At 40.3% G+C, this 15,710-nt stretch overlaps 1 protein-coding gene across 2 annotated transcripts in view; it reads left to right on the forward strand.

The window, feature by feature from the left end:
* zgc:158270 (uncharacterized protein LOC791213 homolog) overlaps nt 1-15,164 on the forward strand; it is a 37,827-nt gene extending 22,663 nt beyond the window's left edge. Inside the window, exons 9-13 of one of the 2 annotated variants that reach the window (XM_041784860.1) lie at nt 3,305-3,432; nt 4,481-4,537; nt 4,655-4,726; nt 5,707-6,138; nt 10,958-15,164. In XM_041784860.1, coding sequence (XP_041640794.1) covers nt 3,305-3,432; nt 4,481-4,537; nt 4,655-4,726; nt 5,707-6,138; nt 10,958-11,068 — 800 coding nt within the window. In that variant the 3' untranslated portion in view covers nt 11,069-15,164. Of the gene's footprint in view, nt 1-3,304; nt 3,433-4,480; nt 4,538-4,654; nt 4,727-5,706; nt 6,139-8,822; nt 8,889-10,957 lie in introns of those variants that run through there. The other variant, XM_041784861.1, reaches the window with a different exon arrangement.
* The last annotated feature ends 546 nt before the right edge of the window (nt 15,165-15,710 follow it).

A 15,710-nucleotide genomic window follows, 5' to 3' on the forward strand; every position in this document is an offset into this window, starting at 1 on the left:
TGTTTCATATCCGGGGCTAAGCCCAAACAAAGAATGGTCGACCTCTTTGGTAATCAAACCTGAAACAAACTTCATTGCTAAAATTTTTTTCTAAGTCTAACTGAGCTAAAAGTGTCATAATCATACTAAAATCATGATACTAAATCTGTTGGAGTCCAATAATTTTCACTCCTGCTGCCTAAAAGTGTCTGAAGTTTATTCACCCTTCTTTGCATTGGTAGGAATTTGGTGGAAAAGTTTCCAATTGAAACCCTGCATTTTCAAACAAAGAACATAAAAAGCAACAATTGAGGTTAGAAATCCTGATTAATTCTAGGGCTGGGCAATTAATCATAAATTAGATTTTATCACAGTACGGCCTGCTCCAATTTTCAAATCACAAAATGTGGGATATGTCTTTAACTTGAACTTTGTGTCAAAATACCTTTTTTTTTTTTTTTTGCAGCAGAGATTTTATGTATTACATTACATATTACAATCATTCCATACCATTTTTTTAGAGTAGTCTACACAAATTCCTACTTTTTAATTTTTGTACTTTTTTCTTATGAAATATGACAATGCTATAAAAATAATAATAAAGAATTCATATCCAATTTGTAATACAAGTCAGTAATCTGAATTAGATATTTTTAAAGATTCTGCTCTAGTTTAATTCAGTACTGTGTTGTTTGTTGTATAGAATGATTACTTGTTTTTTAGAAAATACATGAGATGAGGCACTTAAGGAATTATCGCATATCAAATCGCAATATTGGAGGAAAAAAATTGCAGATAGATTTAGGGATGCAACGATATCAAAATCTCACGGTATGATATTGTCATGGTATTAAGGCCACAGTACGGTATTATTGCGGTATGGTCAAAAAAAAAAAGATGACTTGGAAAAAATGTCATAGTGTGGAAAATTAAGTGCCAGGAATGTTCAGGATAAAACACACTAACTGTAACTGAACACACACAACGGTCTGGCAGTGTCTGCAAACAGTTTTTTGCACGTTCGTCCTGTTTACTCCTCGATCATTTTTTGTTGACCGCAAAACCAAAATGCGTCGATACTTCTGATTTAAACTTCGCAGAAGGTTCCACGAGTATAATTTTTTGGCTCTGTTCACCCTCCATGCTTTCTGCCATGTCTTCCTATACTGCACAGGGGATCATGGGAGATGTGGTTTGCTTCTCAGACCGGCCCACTCAATAGCGCTAGAAAAAACTACACAAGCGGGAGTACTCCCAGTTTTCTTCTGCTTTCTATTTCCGGCAGTGTAGATGCTGCAAGGCATATTACTGCCCTGCGAGTTCTTGTTTGATACCGTCACATGCCACTGCATTATTGCGAGAATTTTGAAACGGCGATACCGCAATATTTTCAGTACTGTTACATCCCTAGTTAGATTATTTTCCCAGATTGTTCAGCCCTAATTTATTCACAGAAATGCTGAAAATTGTAATTTCAGAATGATGTTAAAAGTACTTTTGTCACTGCATGGATATGAAAGAGGGTTAGAGGCATGATAAAAAATGGCACGCTAGTTTTTTCATGTCCCTAGTCCTCTTCCGTGCACAAGTTCTTAAAGGTAATAAAGATCTGATTTAAAAAAAAATACATTTGGCTTTAAAAATTACATTTGCATGCTGGGACCAGCAAGGCCCAATTGTTTTTGATTATATCTTTTTGCATTTGTCTAACATAACACTCTTGAACAACCAATAAAAATGAGCCTCTGCTCCCCCGCTCTGCCAGTGACCACAGTTCACTTCAACAGGAAAAAGCTCCAGCAGGTGGTGTCTGCATATTTCCAGCTTTATCTCCTTCATTATTCTGAACCGTCAGTAGTGACCGTTCCAGTTTGTTCCATCTTGTGTTGTTTAAACTCTATTATAGCTGGTTCAGTCTGTAATGGGTTAAACTTTAAACAAGGAAAGAATAACAAAATAAAAAAGGAATGAAGAACATCTCCTGATCTGAAATTATGAAATGAATACAACAGAAATAGTCAAATATGTTATTTATGCTAAATCACTGCTCATGTGAATCACAAATGGACCGCATTGGTTTATGTAGTGATGAAGCCTGAGCAGAGTACCTAAATACAGTCGCAGCTGTTCTCTGCTGTCATACATCCAACATTTAGTCTCCAACCCTCCATGCTTTCACATCTAGAGACTTTAGAAAGAGCAGAGAACAGAGGAGAGCCGTGGTGTCTGCTTCTTCTCCGTCTGGATCGATCAGGATTGAGATGTGGATCAGAGTTCACACTGGACCTTTTTTCTCTCTCTCTCTCTCCAGCCAACATGGACATCAGTCCTCAAGAAGAACTACTGGACATTTGCTTTAGACAACCATGTGACCAATAACCGTCATTTATCAGCAGTGAAACATACAAAAGCAGAAACACAGCGATACAGCACTAAAGCAGGGCTGTGGTTATGTTTTTCTGTCTGGACCTGACCTCGAGTTCAAGACCACAGAAGCTGAGCCTGATGGTAACCAGAGCGATTGTTACCCTGTTATTACTGCTGGACTCATATTTCACATGACCTCAGGAATGGCCGCGTTCTTTTATAACCTCCACCAAGGAGGTTATGTGATCGGCAGGGTTTGTTTGTTAGTTTGTTAGCAACATAACTCGAAAATTTATGGACAGATTTGATTTAATTTTCAGGAAATGTCAGAAATAGTATAAGAAAGAACTGATTAGATTTCCAGGAATTTTTTAAAGGATTCTTTACCACTGGGAGATGCGGCTGATGGCGGAGGTCTGCGCTCTCAGTGTTTTTCTGGATTCTTTGTGTACGCTGTTCAAACAGACATGATGAAAACTCTGAGATGTTCCTTACACACATGCAGTCAGCTACACACAGAACACCTCCATTTAACTCAACCACAGCCCATAGCTTCACTTTAGCTCTGCTAGTGCTAAGTTAGCACGTTAGCTGCTACAATAACTCAGCACCTAATGATAGCCAAATACCATCCTCCACTGTAAACATCAACAAATCATCTGAACAAATAACTAACCAGCTCTCTGTTAACGAGACGCCATCTTAAAACTCTGACTGTCAGCTGTCCCATGGTAGTCGTCAGACTGATGATCTCAACTGTAACCTCAGCTGAAACAGTAAATTCCAACCATCATGGTTATTAGGCAGTGTATAATGGAAATTGCCATTTATAGGCAAACTGATTCTTGCATTGCTTTGGGCTAATTTTAACTTAATAAACCGTTTCCCTTGACAATGCCAAGATAAATGAATATTTAATGGTAAAATAGTTTCTGAAGTTTGTGTTCGTGTGTCTCAGATATCGATGAGGACTTTAAGAAGGAGCTGGTGAACCTCGTCCCCACGCTGCTCTCTCCAGAGAACCTGGTGGAGAAGGAGATCGGAGGAGTGAAGATCTCCTGCAGAGACCTGCTGCACTACTTTAAAGTCAGTTCAGTGTTGATGTGTTAAACCAGGGGTGTCAAACTCAAGGCCCGGGGGCCAAATCCGGCCCGTGGTACAGTTATAGCTGGCCCACCAGATCATGATATTTTTATTAGAACTGGCCCACCAGTATGAGGTGTGCAGATTTCCTCCAGTGTAAAAATGTAAACTAAACCTGGATGATTTATAAAAATTGAGAAAGAGTAAACAGTAAAAATAATTTGATAAAAAGTCAGGAATGAGGAAAAGAAATTTGTGTTTTGACCTTTTAGATTAATAGCTGTAAATTTCAAATCCTATTTTGACCTTTTAAATCATGATTTTGACTTTTATTTCACATTTTGACCTTTAAAACTCATGATTTTTAATTTTATCTCAGTTTTTTTTCCTTTTTTAAAATAATGATTTTGACTTTTATCTCACATTTTGACCTTTAAAACTCATGATTTTTAATTTTATTTCATTTTTCTTACCCTTTAAAATCATAATTTTGACTTTTATCTCATGTTCTGACCTTTTTCAACTCCTCACTTTGACTTTTATCATTTTTTTTTACCTTAAAAACTAATGATTTTAATTTTATTTCAGTGTTTAAAATCATGATTTTGACTTTTCTCAGTTTTTTACTTTTAAAATTAATAGTATTAGTGCTCCATCTCATATTTTGCTCTTTAAAAACATTATTTTGACTTTAAATATCGTGTTTTGGCCTTTTAACTTCTTAGTTTGATGTTTTATCTCAGATTTTGAGTTTTTAACTTATCATTGTCATTTAATCTCAAAATCGTTTATCATCAGCGCCACATTTTTCCCCCCATAATTCATTGCTGGTGAAAATAAGGTTGACATTTTATGGTTTAATATCCTCGCTGTTATCTTTATTTGTTTGTTTAGACTCAGAATTGTTCGGCCCTGAGGTTAGACCTTAGTTCAGGATCCGGCCCCTGCTGAGACTTTGACTCCCCTGAGTTAAACTGAGCGTTCATTCATTTAATCAGAGAAGATCTCTGCTGTTTCTAAACTCTGCTCCGTCTGTCTGCTGTTTTTTCAGGCCTACATGAAGATCTATCAGGGGGAGGAGCTTCCTCACCCAAAGTCCATGCTGCAGGTCGGATCATCACGTCACCTCTCCAACAGCTCCACCTGCTGGACGCTTTAATATGAACGTGTACGTGCTGCTGCTTAATTCAGCCTGTTTTAACATGTTTTTTTATTTAACCCCCAGGCAACAGCTGAAGCCAATAACCTTGCAGCTGTAGCAGGAGCCAAAGACATGTACAACAAAAGCATGGAGCAGGTAACCGCATCACTTCCTGTTATTCTAACAGACTGTAAACACATTTTTAAACACCCATTTAACCCAGATTTCCTTCACAGATCGTCTGCAGCCCTTTTGAAAGATTATCTTTTAAAGAAGGCTGGTTTTTATGAGAATAAATGTGTTTTTTTTATCATCTTAAAGAAGTGAATTTAGCAAAGTTTCTGATCCAAGATGTAAATTAAGCAGAAGAAAACCATTTAAACCCATTTTTTAAGAAAAGGTTGAGTAGTTTGTTGAATAAATTGCCACTCAGTCCTTGCAAAAACGTTCCAAAATTGTAATATCCGTGTTTTTCTTGTATTTTTGTGTAATCATGTGAGTTTTCTTTGGAATTTTTGATGAGGAATTACTAACACTGGGATGTTTGTATTATTGTGGTGATGTTTCAAATGCCTGACGCTGATGTTTTAGATTCTTCTCCTGTTTTTCATCCCATTGACTAAATCTGTTTTCACAACCCCGATTCTCAAAAAAGCTGGGATTCATAGAGAATGTCTCAGATGTTAAACTGAGACATCTTATGACAAATGTTAGCTCAGCTTGAATTTAATGGCAGCAACACATCCCCAAAAAAGTGTGGACAGGGCTACAAAAGGCTGGAAAAGTAAGTGGTACTAATGAAAAACAGCTACAGAAGTGTTTAGACACTAATGAGGTAAATTATCTACACGTCAGTCACATGACTGGGTGTAAAAGGAGCATTTTAGAGAGGCAGAGTTTCTCAGAAGTAATGATTGGCAGAGGTTCACCAATCTGTGAAAAACTGAGTCTAAAAATTGTTCCAAAGTTTTCAGAAAAATGTTCCCCAGTGTAAAATAGCTCAGACTGAATCTCCCTCCATCTCCAGTCCGTCTAGTGTCCCAACTTTTTTGGAATCTGGGTTTTAGAATTGAAGAACCTATAAACGCTGCCATTCTTGCCTCTTTGTAAGTCTACTAAATCTAAATCTCCCTCAGGTCTGCGGCGGGGACAAACCCTACATCTCGCCGACAGAGCTGGAGCGCCGCCACGCAGAGCTACGGCAGGCATCCGTGCGACACTTCCGCTCAGTGAAGAAGATGGGCGGCGAGGATTTCTGCCGGCGTTACCAGGAGCAGCTGGAGGCGGAGCTCGACGAGGCGTACGCCAACTTCAGCAAGCACAACGACGGCAAGAACATCTTCTACGCGGCGCGGACGCCCGCCACGCTGTTCGCCGTCATGTTCGTCATGTACGTGATGTCCATGGTCACCGGCTTTGTGGGCATCAATTCTGTGGCCACCATGTGTAACCTGGTGATGGGCGCCGCACTGACGGCGCTCTGCATCTGGGCCTACGTTAAATACTCCGGGGAGTTCCGCGAGGTGGGAGGAGTCATCGACCAGGTGGCAGAGACTCTGTGGGAGCAGGTGAGAGGACGGTCTGATTTTATCTCCGCCCTGCATCCATGTTCTAGTGATGATAAAAGCAGCTGAAAGTCTTAATCCCAGCTCTCGTGGTCGGGTTTGGTTTCATTCTGGAGGGCTAACAGTTATGGATGCTTTCACACCTGGATCCTTTAGAGCAGGGGTTCTCAACCTTGGGGTCATGAGACACTGAGAGGGGGTCTCCAGATGCCCTAAAACCTAAGAACATTTTTTAAATTACACTATTGTAACTTTACAACTGTTTTGTCCAATTTTTACCCCTTTTCGTCAGTTTTTTTTTCCACCAGTTTTGACACATTTTTTCTATTAAACACCTTTTTTTGTCAGTTTTTAACTCTTTCACCTCTTTTTTCTGCCTGTTTTTGCCACTTCTGAACCAATTCTTGCCCCTTAAACTTAATGGTGACCCATTATAGCTACCGTTGACCATTTTTACCACTTTTTACACCCAATTTTTTTCCCATTTTAACCACATTTCCCCATTTGATGTGCCCATGTTTGCTAGTTTAACCAATATCTGCTTATTTTTTCTTTCACAGTTAACCCTTTTTTGCCAGTTTTTATCACTTTCTGCCTATTGTTGCCTCATTATTGCCTCTATCAACCACTTTTTACACCCCTTTTTGCCCAATTTAACAACAGTTATCCCATTTTTGCCAGTTCTTCATCCCGGTCCACCTAAGTTTCCCCATTTTTTTTTCACTTTAAAGCCATTTCAGCCACTTTTTAAGCCCCTGTTACTACTTTTTGTGCCCGTTTTTGCCAAATTAAGCCATTTTTGGTTATGTTTGGCCAGTTTTAACCCATTTATGTTCTTTAAAATCCAATTTCAACACCTTTTCTGCCAACTATTAACTAGTTTAAGCAATTTTTCTCCCATTTTAACCACATTTCCCCATTTAATATGCCCATTTTTGCTAGTTTAACCAATATCTGTTTTTTTTCTTTCTCAGTTAACCCTTTTTTTGCCAGTTTATATCAATTTTTCATCCCATTTCACCAAATTTCCACCCATTTTTGCCAGTTCCAGCCACTTTTTAACTTCCTATTACCACCGTGTATGCCCATTTTTGCCACTTTAACACATTTTTGCGTGGTTTTTTTTTTTTGCCATTTTTATCTACTTTTTGCCACTTCCAGCCCATTTCTGCTACATTTAAAATCCAATTCACCACATCTCCACCATTTTTTTGCCTTTTATTAACCCATTGTAGCAATTTTTAAACCTTTTTAGTTCTTTCTGCAACAAAGGGAATTTCCTGTACTTTTTAGAGGATGGTCCCAATAGACCTGTTTTTCATCTAGACCTGATACTTACGTGTGCAAGCTTTCATGCTTGTAGCTCTTGCCTAGTTCCCTATCTCAGTGGTTCTCAGCCTTGGGGTCGGGACCTCATGGGGGGGTCACAAGACACTGAGAGGGGGTCACCAGATGCCTTAAAAAATGTTGCCACTTTACACCAATTTTACCAAATGTTAACCCTTTTTCATCACTTTTAACACCAACTTTGCCAATTTTTGCACTTTTTGCCTGTTAAAACCCATTTTTATCCATTTTAAACCCTTTCCATCCTTTTTTCTGCCTGTTTTTGTCACTTCTAAACCAATTCTTGCCACTTTCTGCCTATTGTTGCCCCATTATTGCCTCTATCAGCCACTTTTTTTACACCCCCTTTTGCCCAGTTTAACAAGTTATCCCATTTTTGCCAGTTAATATCAATTCTTCATCCCAGTCCACTTAAGTTCCTCCTTTTTTTACGCTTTAAAGCCATTTCAGCCACTTTTTAAGCCCCTGTTACCACTTTTTGTGCCTGTTTTTTCCAATTTAACCCGTTTCTGGTTATGTTTTGCCAGTTTTAACCCATTTATGTTCTTTAAAAATCCAATTTCAACACCTTTTCCTCCATTTTTTGCCATTTTTAACTAGTTTAAGCAATTTTTCTCCCATTTAAAGTATGTTTTTAACATAAATCTTTTCATTTTCAAAAGGCTATTTACTACACGAATGATTAAAAAAAGATGTTTGTGTCTTTGAGAAGAGTGGTTATTATTCAGGTCAAATATAGAATATGGTTTTCACAGCTTAACCTTACAGTAGACCATGGTTTTCTGACCTCCATGGACACCAGTTTGGCTGGGCTCCACAAGGCTCTCCCATTTATCCTCCCTAATGGACGGCCTTGTCTGTACATGACTGTTCTTGAATGTTCATGGCTGAGTTCAACGACCTTCAGGTACAGTGGGGGTCCTGGTCTCTGGCACTTTTATTTTGTGGGTCCCGGTCTCTGGCACTCTTATTTTGGGGGTCCCCGGTCTCTGGCACCTTTATTTTGGGGGTCCCCGGTCTCTGGCACCTTTATTTTGGGGGTCCCCGGTCTCTGGCACCTTTATTTTGGGGGTCACAGGCTGAAAAGGTTGAGAACAACTTCTTTAGAGAGGTTGTTCTGGATCAGCTGGCTTTCAGACTCTGAAGAGGTTTGTTTGCAGCTTAAAGAGAAATCACAATAATAAAACATTTTCTGCTCTGAATCAGAACCAAAACAATGAGCTACAGGTGTGAAAGCAGCCTGAAGACTACCACCACCTCTGTCATCCTCCACCTCCCTCTCCTTCCTCCTCCTCCTCTAATCCTCACTTTTCCTTTCTCCTCCTTTCTGATGCTTCCAGAGGACTCCACGAAAGGTGAGCAACCAGGAACGGAGGTTTGAAACCTCCTGAAGAGGCTCCTTTGTTCTGTTCTCTGTGTGGCAAAAGGTCCTTGAATAACTCCAGGACATCATGCAAACATTTTAAAATGCACTCGTGAAATCAGCTGCAGAAGATGTAACTTCTGATGTACCAGAATCAGCCAGACGTGAGCAGTCTGCTCATGTTCACTGGTTTTAAAGAGAGAGCTTCATACATGTACCAGCCAACGTTCAAACATCCAGCCTGAAGTGTTGAGTAAAAGATGAAACTGCACTTTGGTTTTGTCTTGAGTAAAACCTGAAACTAGAACCAGCCTGCATCAGTCAAAAATCAGCCTGATTCCAACTCCAGCATCCTGATAGCAAACCAGCAGCACAGTGCAATGCAGCATGCTTTTCCCTAGTCGCCCTGTTCCTGTTCTCCTCTGTCGTTCCCATTGAGATGTCAAGGAACAAGGAAAGTGGAGATGACAAGGCATCAGGAGTGTCTGACAGGATATTTCCTTGATTTTCTTTCACTTCAGAGCTTGTTTCAGGTGGAGACAGCTGAGCATTAAAATCAGTGACTGCTCTTATGTCAACACACAGGCTGGACTGTTGAGCAACAACGCGCCACACTTCAGTTTGTCCCAGTCAAAATAAGAGGGCTAAATTCTTCACTGTTTACAAGGGGAAACTGGACTTTACAGGAGAGAGACTTTAGTTTTTATCTAGGAATGTAAGAAATTATCGATACGATATTGGTAGAAGATATGAACATTTCTGCTAATTATTCTGACCATATTTTGGCTGTAGAAATCAAATAATCAGCTGTAAATATTGGGCATCCAAACGGATAAGTTAGTGTAGATTTATTCTGGACAGACAGACGTCTGTCAGCTCAAGTCCTTTTCTTTATTCATCTTTCCTTACACCAGTGATACTCAACATGTGGCTCTTTTGTGATTATTTGTGACTCTTTTAAGTCTTAAATTTTAAATACTATTCCCTCAGAAAACCGGAAAAAAAGAAATTTTGCCCTTTTCACCATTTTGCCATTTTTCATCCATTTAAGCTACCTTTTGCCAGTAAATACGTTTCTTATTGCCCATTTTTGCAACTTTTTTTGCAACTTTTTACTCATTTTTTGCCACTTTTTACCCATTTTTGCCTTTTTTCACCATTTTTTTGACACTTTTCAACCACTGAAGCCACCTTTTGCCATTTAATACCAGTTTTTTCCTACTGTATTGCCCATTTTTGCCACGTTTGCAACTTTTTACACGTTTTTTGCCACCTATATCCCATTTTTTTTTTTGCCTTTTTTTGTTACTTTTCACCCATATCAGCTACCTTTTGCCACTAAATACCACTTTTTCTCTTTTTTTGCCCATTTTTGCAGCATTTTGCCTTTTTTGGTCACTTTTCACTCATTTTTTTGCCACACTTCTGCCACTTTTGGACCATTTTTTGCTACCTGTAACCATTTTTTTGTCACTCCTCAGCCATTTTTGCTACTTTCCGACCCTTTCTCCACATTTCTTCCCCCTTTTCACTCATTTTTGTTGCTTTTTGACCTTTTTTCCTCCTTTAACTTATTTTATTGCTATTTCTAGCTGTTTTTGCCACTTTTCACCACTTAGATTCTCACTCTTGCAAAGATATTTTTCAACACTTTGGCTCTTGGGTTGAGTAATGCTGCCTTACACTTAAACTCTGTTTTAAGAACTAAAATGTGTTCATTTGTTCACCGTCAAAGTTTAAAAAGTTGTGTGAAGGACTGATGTTTTAGGTCTGAACTACATTGTCTGTCAGCTAAAGTTGTTTTGTAAATATATCAGGAAATCACGTGCATCCCTATTGTTATCGTGTGTGGACAGCGAGCATGCTATGCCATGTCATGTTGTTAGAAGGTAAACAGCCCAGACATGTCTGACTCTCATTGTCTAAATAGTATATCAGTGTTCCTGTTCACTCACTGGCTGTGAATAGAGAGATACAAACAAGAGCTGCTTATTAGGGACCAAAAATGTAATTTTAGTCAGACATGGTGTGGTGTAAAATTAATCTTGTCAATAATAGAAGTATTAAATGGATTCAAAGGCTTTTAACGGGCTCTTCTTCTTCTTCTTCCAGGTTTTCTCCAAACTCTTCGAAGTGGCTCGGAGTAAAGTTCCTCTGGGCAGCCTGATCCCGTCGCCGCGGCCCCGGCTTGCCTCAAACAACAACGTGAAGAAGAAAAACTAGCAGCACGCCTCGGTGGTCACCTCTACTCCCCCTCCTCCCCCGGCTCGGTTTGAAACAACGTTTTTAGGACGGTTTGAGACGTGTAAATCAGTTTTTGTTCTCTGACTGTAGACGGTTCCTGGCTGCAGGAGCCGACGTAGACCAGGACGAGGCAGCGTGATGTATTTTATTATTTGTCAGTGGGCGGGGTTAAGGTATTTATTGGTGGGCGGGGCCATAATTCTATCACTGATCATCATCCCAGGTGTGTGTTCACCTGTCGACATTAATGATTCCATTTTTTGTGAATGTATGAGTGAAGAGCATGACCACAGACCCTCCTCCTCTTGTTTCCCTCCCCTCCTAACCGCCGTCGCCTCCTGATGTGGGCGGAGTCTCTGTGGAGGAGGAGTCCCGACCAAAGTTTACAGCTTTACTCTTAGCGGCTCTCAGACTGAACTAGCGACTGACTGACAAACGGGAAACTGTAGATAACTGACGGCCGAACTTCAGGGAAACTTTGAGTTTCTTTCTCACCAGGAATCACAAACTTCCTGCCATGTTTGACTTCTTTATCCCGCTGATTGGCTCAACCGCAGTATGTCAAAGAAATCTGATAAATACCCGGGTTTGGAGAGTCTTTGAGGGGTAAATTTAGACTCTTTTCTTTAGTTTTCACCAAAGTCTTGAGGGAATTTTAGCGCTAATCTATTCTCTTCTACTCATCCGAGGCCAGATCATGATAGCTGAACTAGTCGACCAGGGATCCTTTTCCCTGCGGGGATCTCTTGCTCCTCCAGGGAGATCCAGAGAAGATCCCGGGCTAGATGGGATTTAACCTCCTGAGCTTTTGTTTGAATACATTTTTAGTTGATCCCTTTTATTTGGGATCAGAAGGATCTTAAACGTATAAAGCCTGAGCCTTGTCTGGGAGCAGGAAGTTGTTTTTGGCTAATCTTACTATACAACACACAACAAACACTGTTCTTTACTTGTTGGAGGATATTTCACAGAGAAAATGTTTCTAAGTGTTAAAGACGGCTCCTAGACAAACTCTGGAAGGTTTCTGACCTCCTGATGATGAACCATAAGAACACGTTAAGGCCAAGGATGGACTGATTTCCCTCTAGAACAGTGTTTCCCAACCATTTTTCCTTGGAGCCCCCCTTACGTGTACCTAAGAAAAGTGGGGCCCCCCAGGACCCAAGAGAGAAGAAAAAGTGACATCCTGACATCAAAAATCATCCCTGATTTTAATTGCTTCACTGATAAGACCCTAAAAAACGGCCTGTACATGTGTTTCTTCTCAAAAGACCTTTGTATAAAATACTTAAAAACTGCTTAATCAAAGTTCAAGTCAAAATTTGCAAATCTAATTTTGGCAGCCTCAGATCAGACATAGCCCCCCCCCCCCCCAAAAGATCTTTGCCGCCCCCCCAGGGGGTCCTGGACCCTAGGCTGGGAAACAATGCTCTAGAAGTTCTAAAGGTCTTTAAAAATCCTTTAAAAGGATTAGAAGTTTCAAAAACATAAACAAAAAATCCAAAATATTTTTATGAAATATCTGACCTTTTTAAACATCCCTTAAGAATGCCCAAAATGTCCTTAAATATTCCCCAAACATTTCACTTTTCCTTTCTGAGAAAGCCTAAAGATTTATTTTTAAAAAATCTATAAAAATTCCTGGAAATTTAATTAATTTCAATTCTCTCTTTAAGTTCCTAAAAGTTTTCCAAACAGGAGAAAATTTAAAAGCAAGCAACCCCCAAACCTCTCCAAACTCTCCAAATATACAAACACCTCCAACAGTTTAAGAAAATGCCTGGAAATTTCAAATTCCCGACATTCCAAGCCAATAACTGAAACTTCCATGGAAATCCTGGAGAGTTACCTGAGAAATTCTAACAGCAGGAATTCTTACTGTAGGAGGAAAGCCAAAAATAAACGTCTTATGCACATGCGGGTCTCAGGAGGATCTGGTCCCTCCAGCAAGTTCCAGGTCTACCCTGGAGTCTCCTACTTGGTAGGACTGGAGGATCTCCACAGGGAGGCGCCAAAGAGTCTTTCTGACTGGATGTGTGAACCACTTTAACCCTGACCCTGACCCTCAGGCCGAGCCCGGCCATCCTCCAGAGGAGTCTGTTAGCCGCTTGTTCCAGGTTCTTCTAGTCCTGATCCAGAGCTCAGGACCGCTGCTGAAGGTTAGAACCAAGATCGTCCATAAATCCAAAGCTTTTCACCCCCGTCTCTGCCCGTCAGCCAATCTCTCGCCCCGTTGTTAATGAACCAGACCAGAAACCCTAGACCTCCTCTGTTTTTGACAGTATTATGCAGACCTAACCCCCCTGCTCTCTAGGACAAGTTTGATCCTGGATTAATTGTAGGAAACTGAAGCTACATTTCCCTGAAGCCGGCCGACCCCTGAAGTAGCATCACTGACTCGTATCATTGGACCGGAGCATGACTTGGTTCATTTTATTAGAGTTTTAATGTAAAAATCCTGACATTCAGTATTTTTTTATGGTTCTCAGATCACGTAAAGGTTCATTATTTTAGCAGGAGTCCCGGGTAGAGTGGATCAGGTACTAGTTCTCTACTGACTGAAGTTTATCCTACAGGTACACCCGCTGTTCTCAAACCTCCACGCTGTTTGGACTGGTTTTGGGCTCTAAATGACTTCCTACTGGTGCAGACGTTTGAGGAATGATCAGAGAGGTGGCTCAAACACGAGGCTGAGGAAATCTACCAGAGAAATAAAAGTAGAGCCGATGAGGAACCAAGAACCTTCCTCCACGGCTCCTCCTGTCAGCCTGAACCTTTTCTATCTTTGGCTCAAAATGAATTCTGTATTTCTGCTTTGGTCGTTTCTTATTAGCAAAAATGTTTGGTGGTTCTCCAGTAAACCGTTAAGCTAGCAGCAGTGAAACAGGCTGCAGACGCAGCGTTGTTACCCGTGTTTTATGAACATAGCACTTTGATAAGAAGCACTTCACCCCAACGAGACTACAGCCGGTACCGTCTGTTTCACTGCTGCAGGCTGGAGAAATCTGAGGAACTAAAAGTTTCATTAAACCCCCGTGGTCTTCAGTACTCCTGGATTTCTGTTTTTGATGCTGATCTTAAACTGCAGATTAGAGGAGGATAGAGACCTCCTCTGTTTCAGAAGTCTCATCCTGCAGCGGTGAAGCGTTTTTCAGCGTCTACCTCCGCTGATGAACCAAGCACTTTGACGTTTAGCCTGAACTGACCATGGCGTCTGTTTCCCTGCTGCAGGACGGACAGATCCACGGTACTTCTCTGCATCTTTCAGTCACTTAGAGCCCAAAACGTGAAACCAGTCGAGGTTTAAAGCTCTGAAACACTATCCTGATCTCCAGCAGAGACAGAAGTCTTAACTCATCCTGATATTCTTTATTTATCTGAACATTTCCATGATTAGTCTTTCTGATGCTAATGGTCATTCCTTTAATTCTTTCCTCCAGTCCGTGGTGAGACGCAGAGATGAAATTTAACTCATTCCTCCTCTTTGTCCTCATGTTTTTAAAGCACCACAGAACACTAGGAGTCCAGTTTGTGCTCGTTTTTTTTTTCTCTTCTGTCACATAAACACGCTAAAGACGACGCTTCTGTTTTAAAGCCAAAACTTTGTGAATAGACGCATCGAAGACTCCAAACGTGGACCTGGATCACATGGTTTCTCTTGATCATTCCATCCACCACGCCCTCACCACCGCGTGCTTTTTGTTTTGTACAGTTTAGTTTTGTACAGCCTCCTCCACACTCACATAGGGCATGTGTATGAATATATATATACATATATAAATATAAATTTTCTAGAACCTTTTGTAGCTGGAGGGCGGACGCTGCGGCTGTTAGACCACATTCAGCTCACTGGATGTAAAGGAATGCTTTTGTGACGTGTGGATATGTCTAATAAAATTCCTTTTTTATATATATTTGTAAATTTAATCCGACATGAGCACTGCGATTCCACCCCTGCTGGCAAAGAATGTTTATAATCTGGATCTTTTTTTCTCTTTGTCTTCTGTTGCATTTTAAAGTTATTTTCGTTAATTTATTTTTCAGTACAATATTAAACCAAACTCCTACAACACGACCGCCCACTGCCTCTGTGTTCTTCTTTAAACCTTGGTTTTCCAGGGCGTCCTCCTCCCCTCCGAGGAGGAGTGATGAAAACGGACGATCCTTCCAGTTCCTGAGCGATCTCAATAGTTGTCAACAGTTTTTATGATTCAGGAGGAATAGTCTGGAGCTGTAGCTCAGGTTCCTCCATGTCTCTGCTGAGATGTTTCTGCACCTTGACTGGAGTCCACCTGTGCTGAAATGAACCTGATTGGACAGGATTCTAGAGCGGTGATACTGAACGTGTGGCTCTGGAGCTTCATGGCTCTTTTATGTCTTCATTTTAAATATTATTCCCCCAGAAAACCTTAAAAAGGGGAAACTTTTTTCCCATTTTTTCACTAATTTTGCTACTTTTCAGCCGTTCAAGCTTTTTTTGGCCATTCTATAACTAATTTTTGCCATTTCATTCCCATTTTGCCCTTTTTGCTATTAAATGCCACATTTCCCCTTTTTTTGCACATTTTTGCAACTTTTTTACACTTTTCCCCCATTTTTTTGCCCTTTTTAAACTATTTTT

The sequence above is a fragment of the Cheilinus undulatus genome, linkage group 4 (genome assembly GCF_018320785.1).
Source record: "Cheilinus undulatus linkage group 4, ASM1832078v1, whole genome shotgun sequence".
NCBI classification, from domain to species: Eukaryota; Metazoa; Chordata; class Actinopteri; order Labriformes; family Labridae; genus Cheilinus; species Cheilinus undulatus.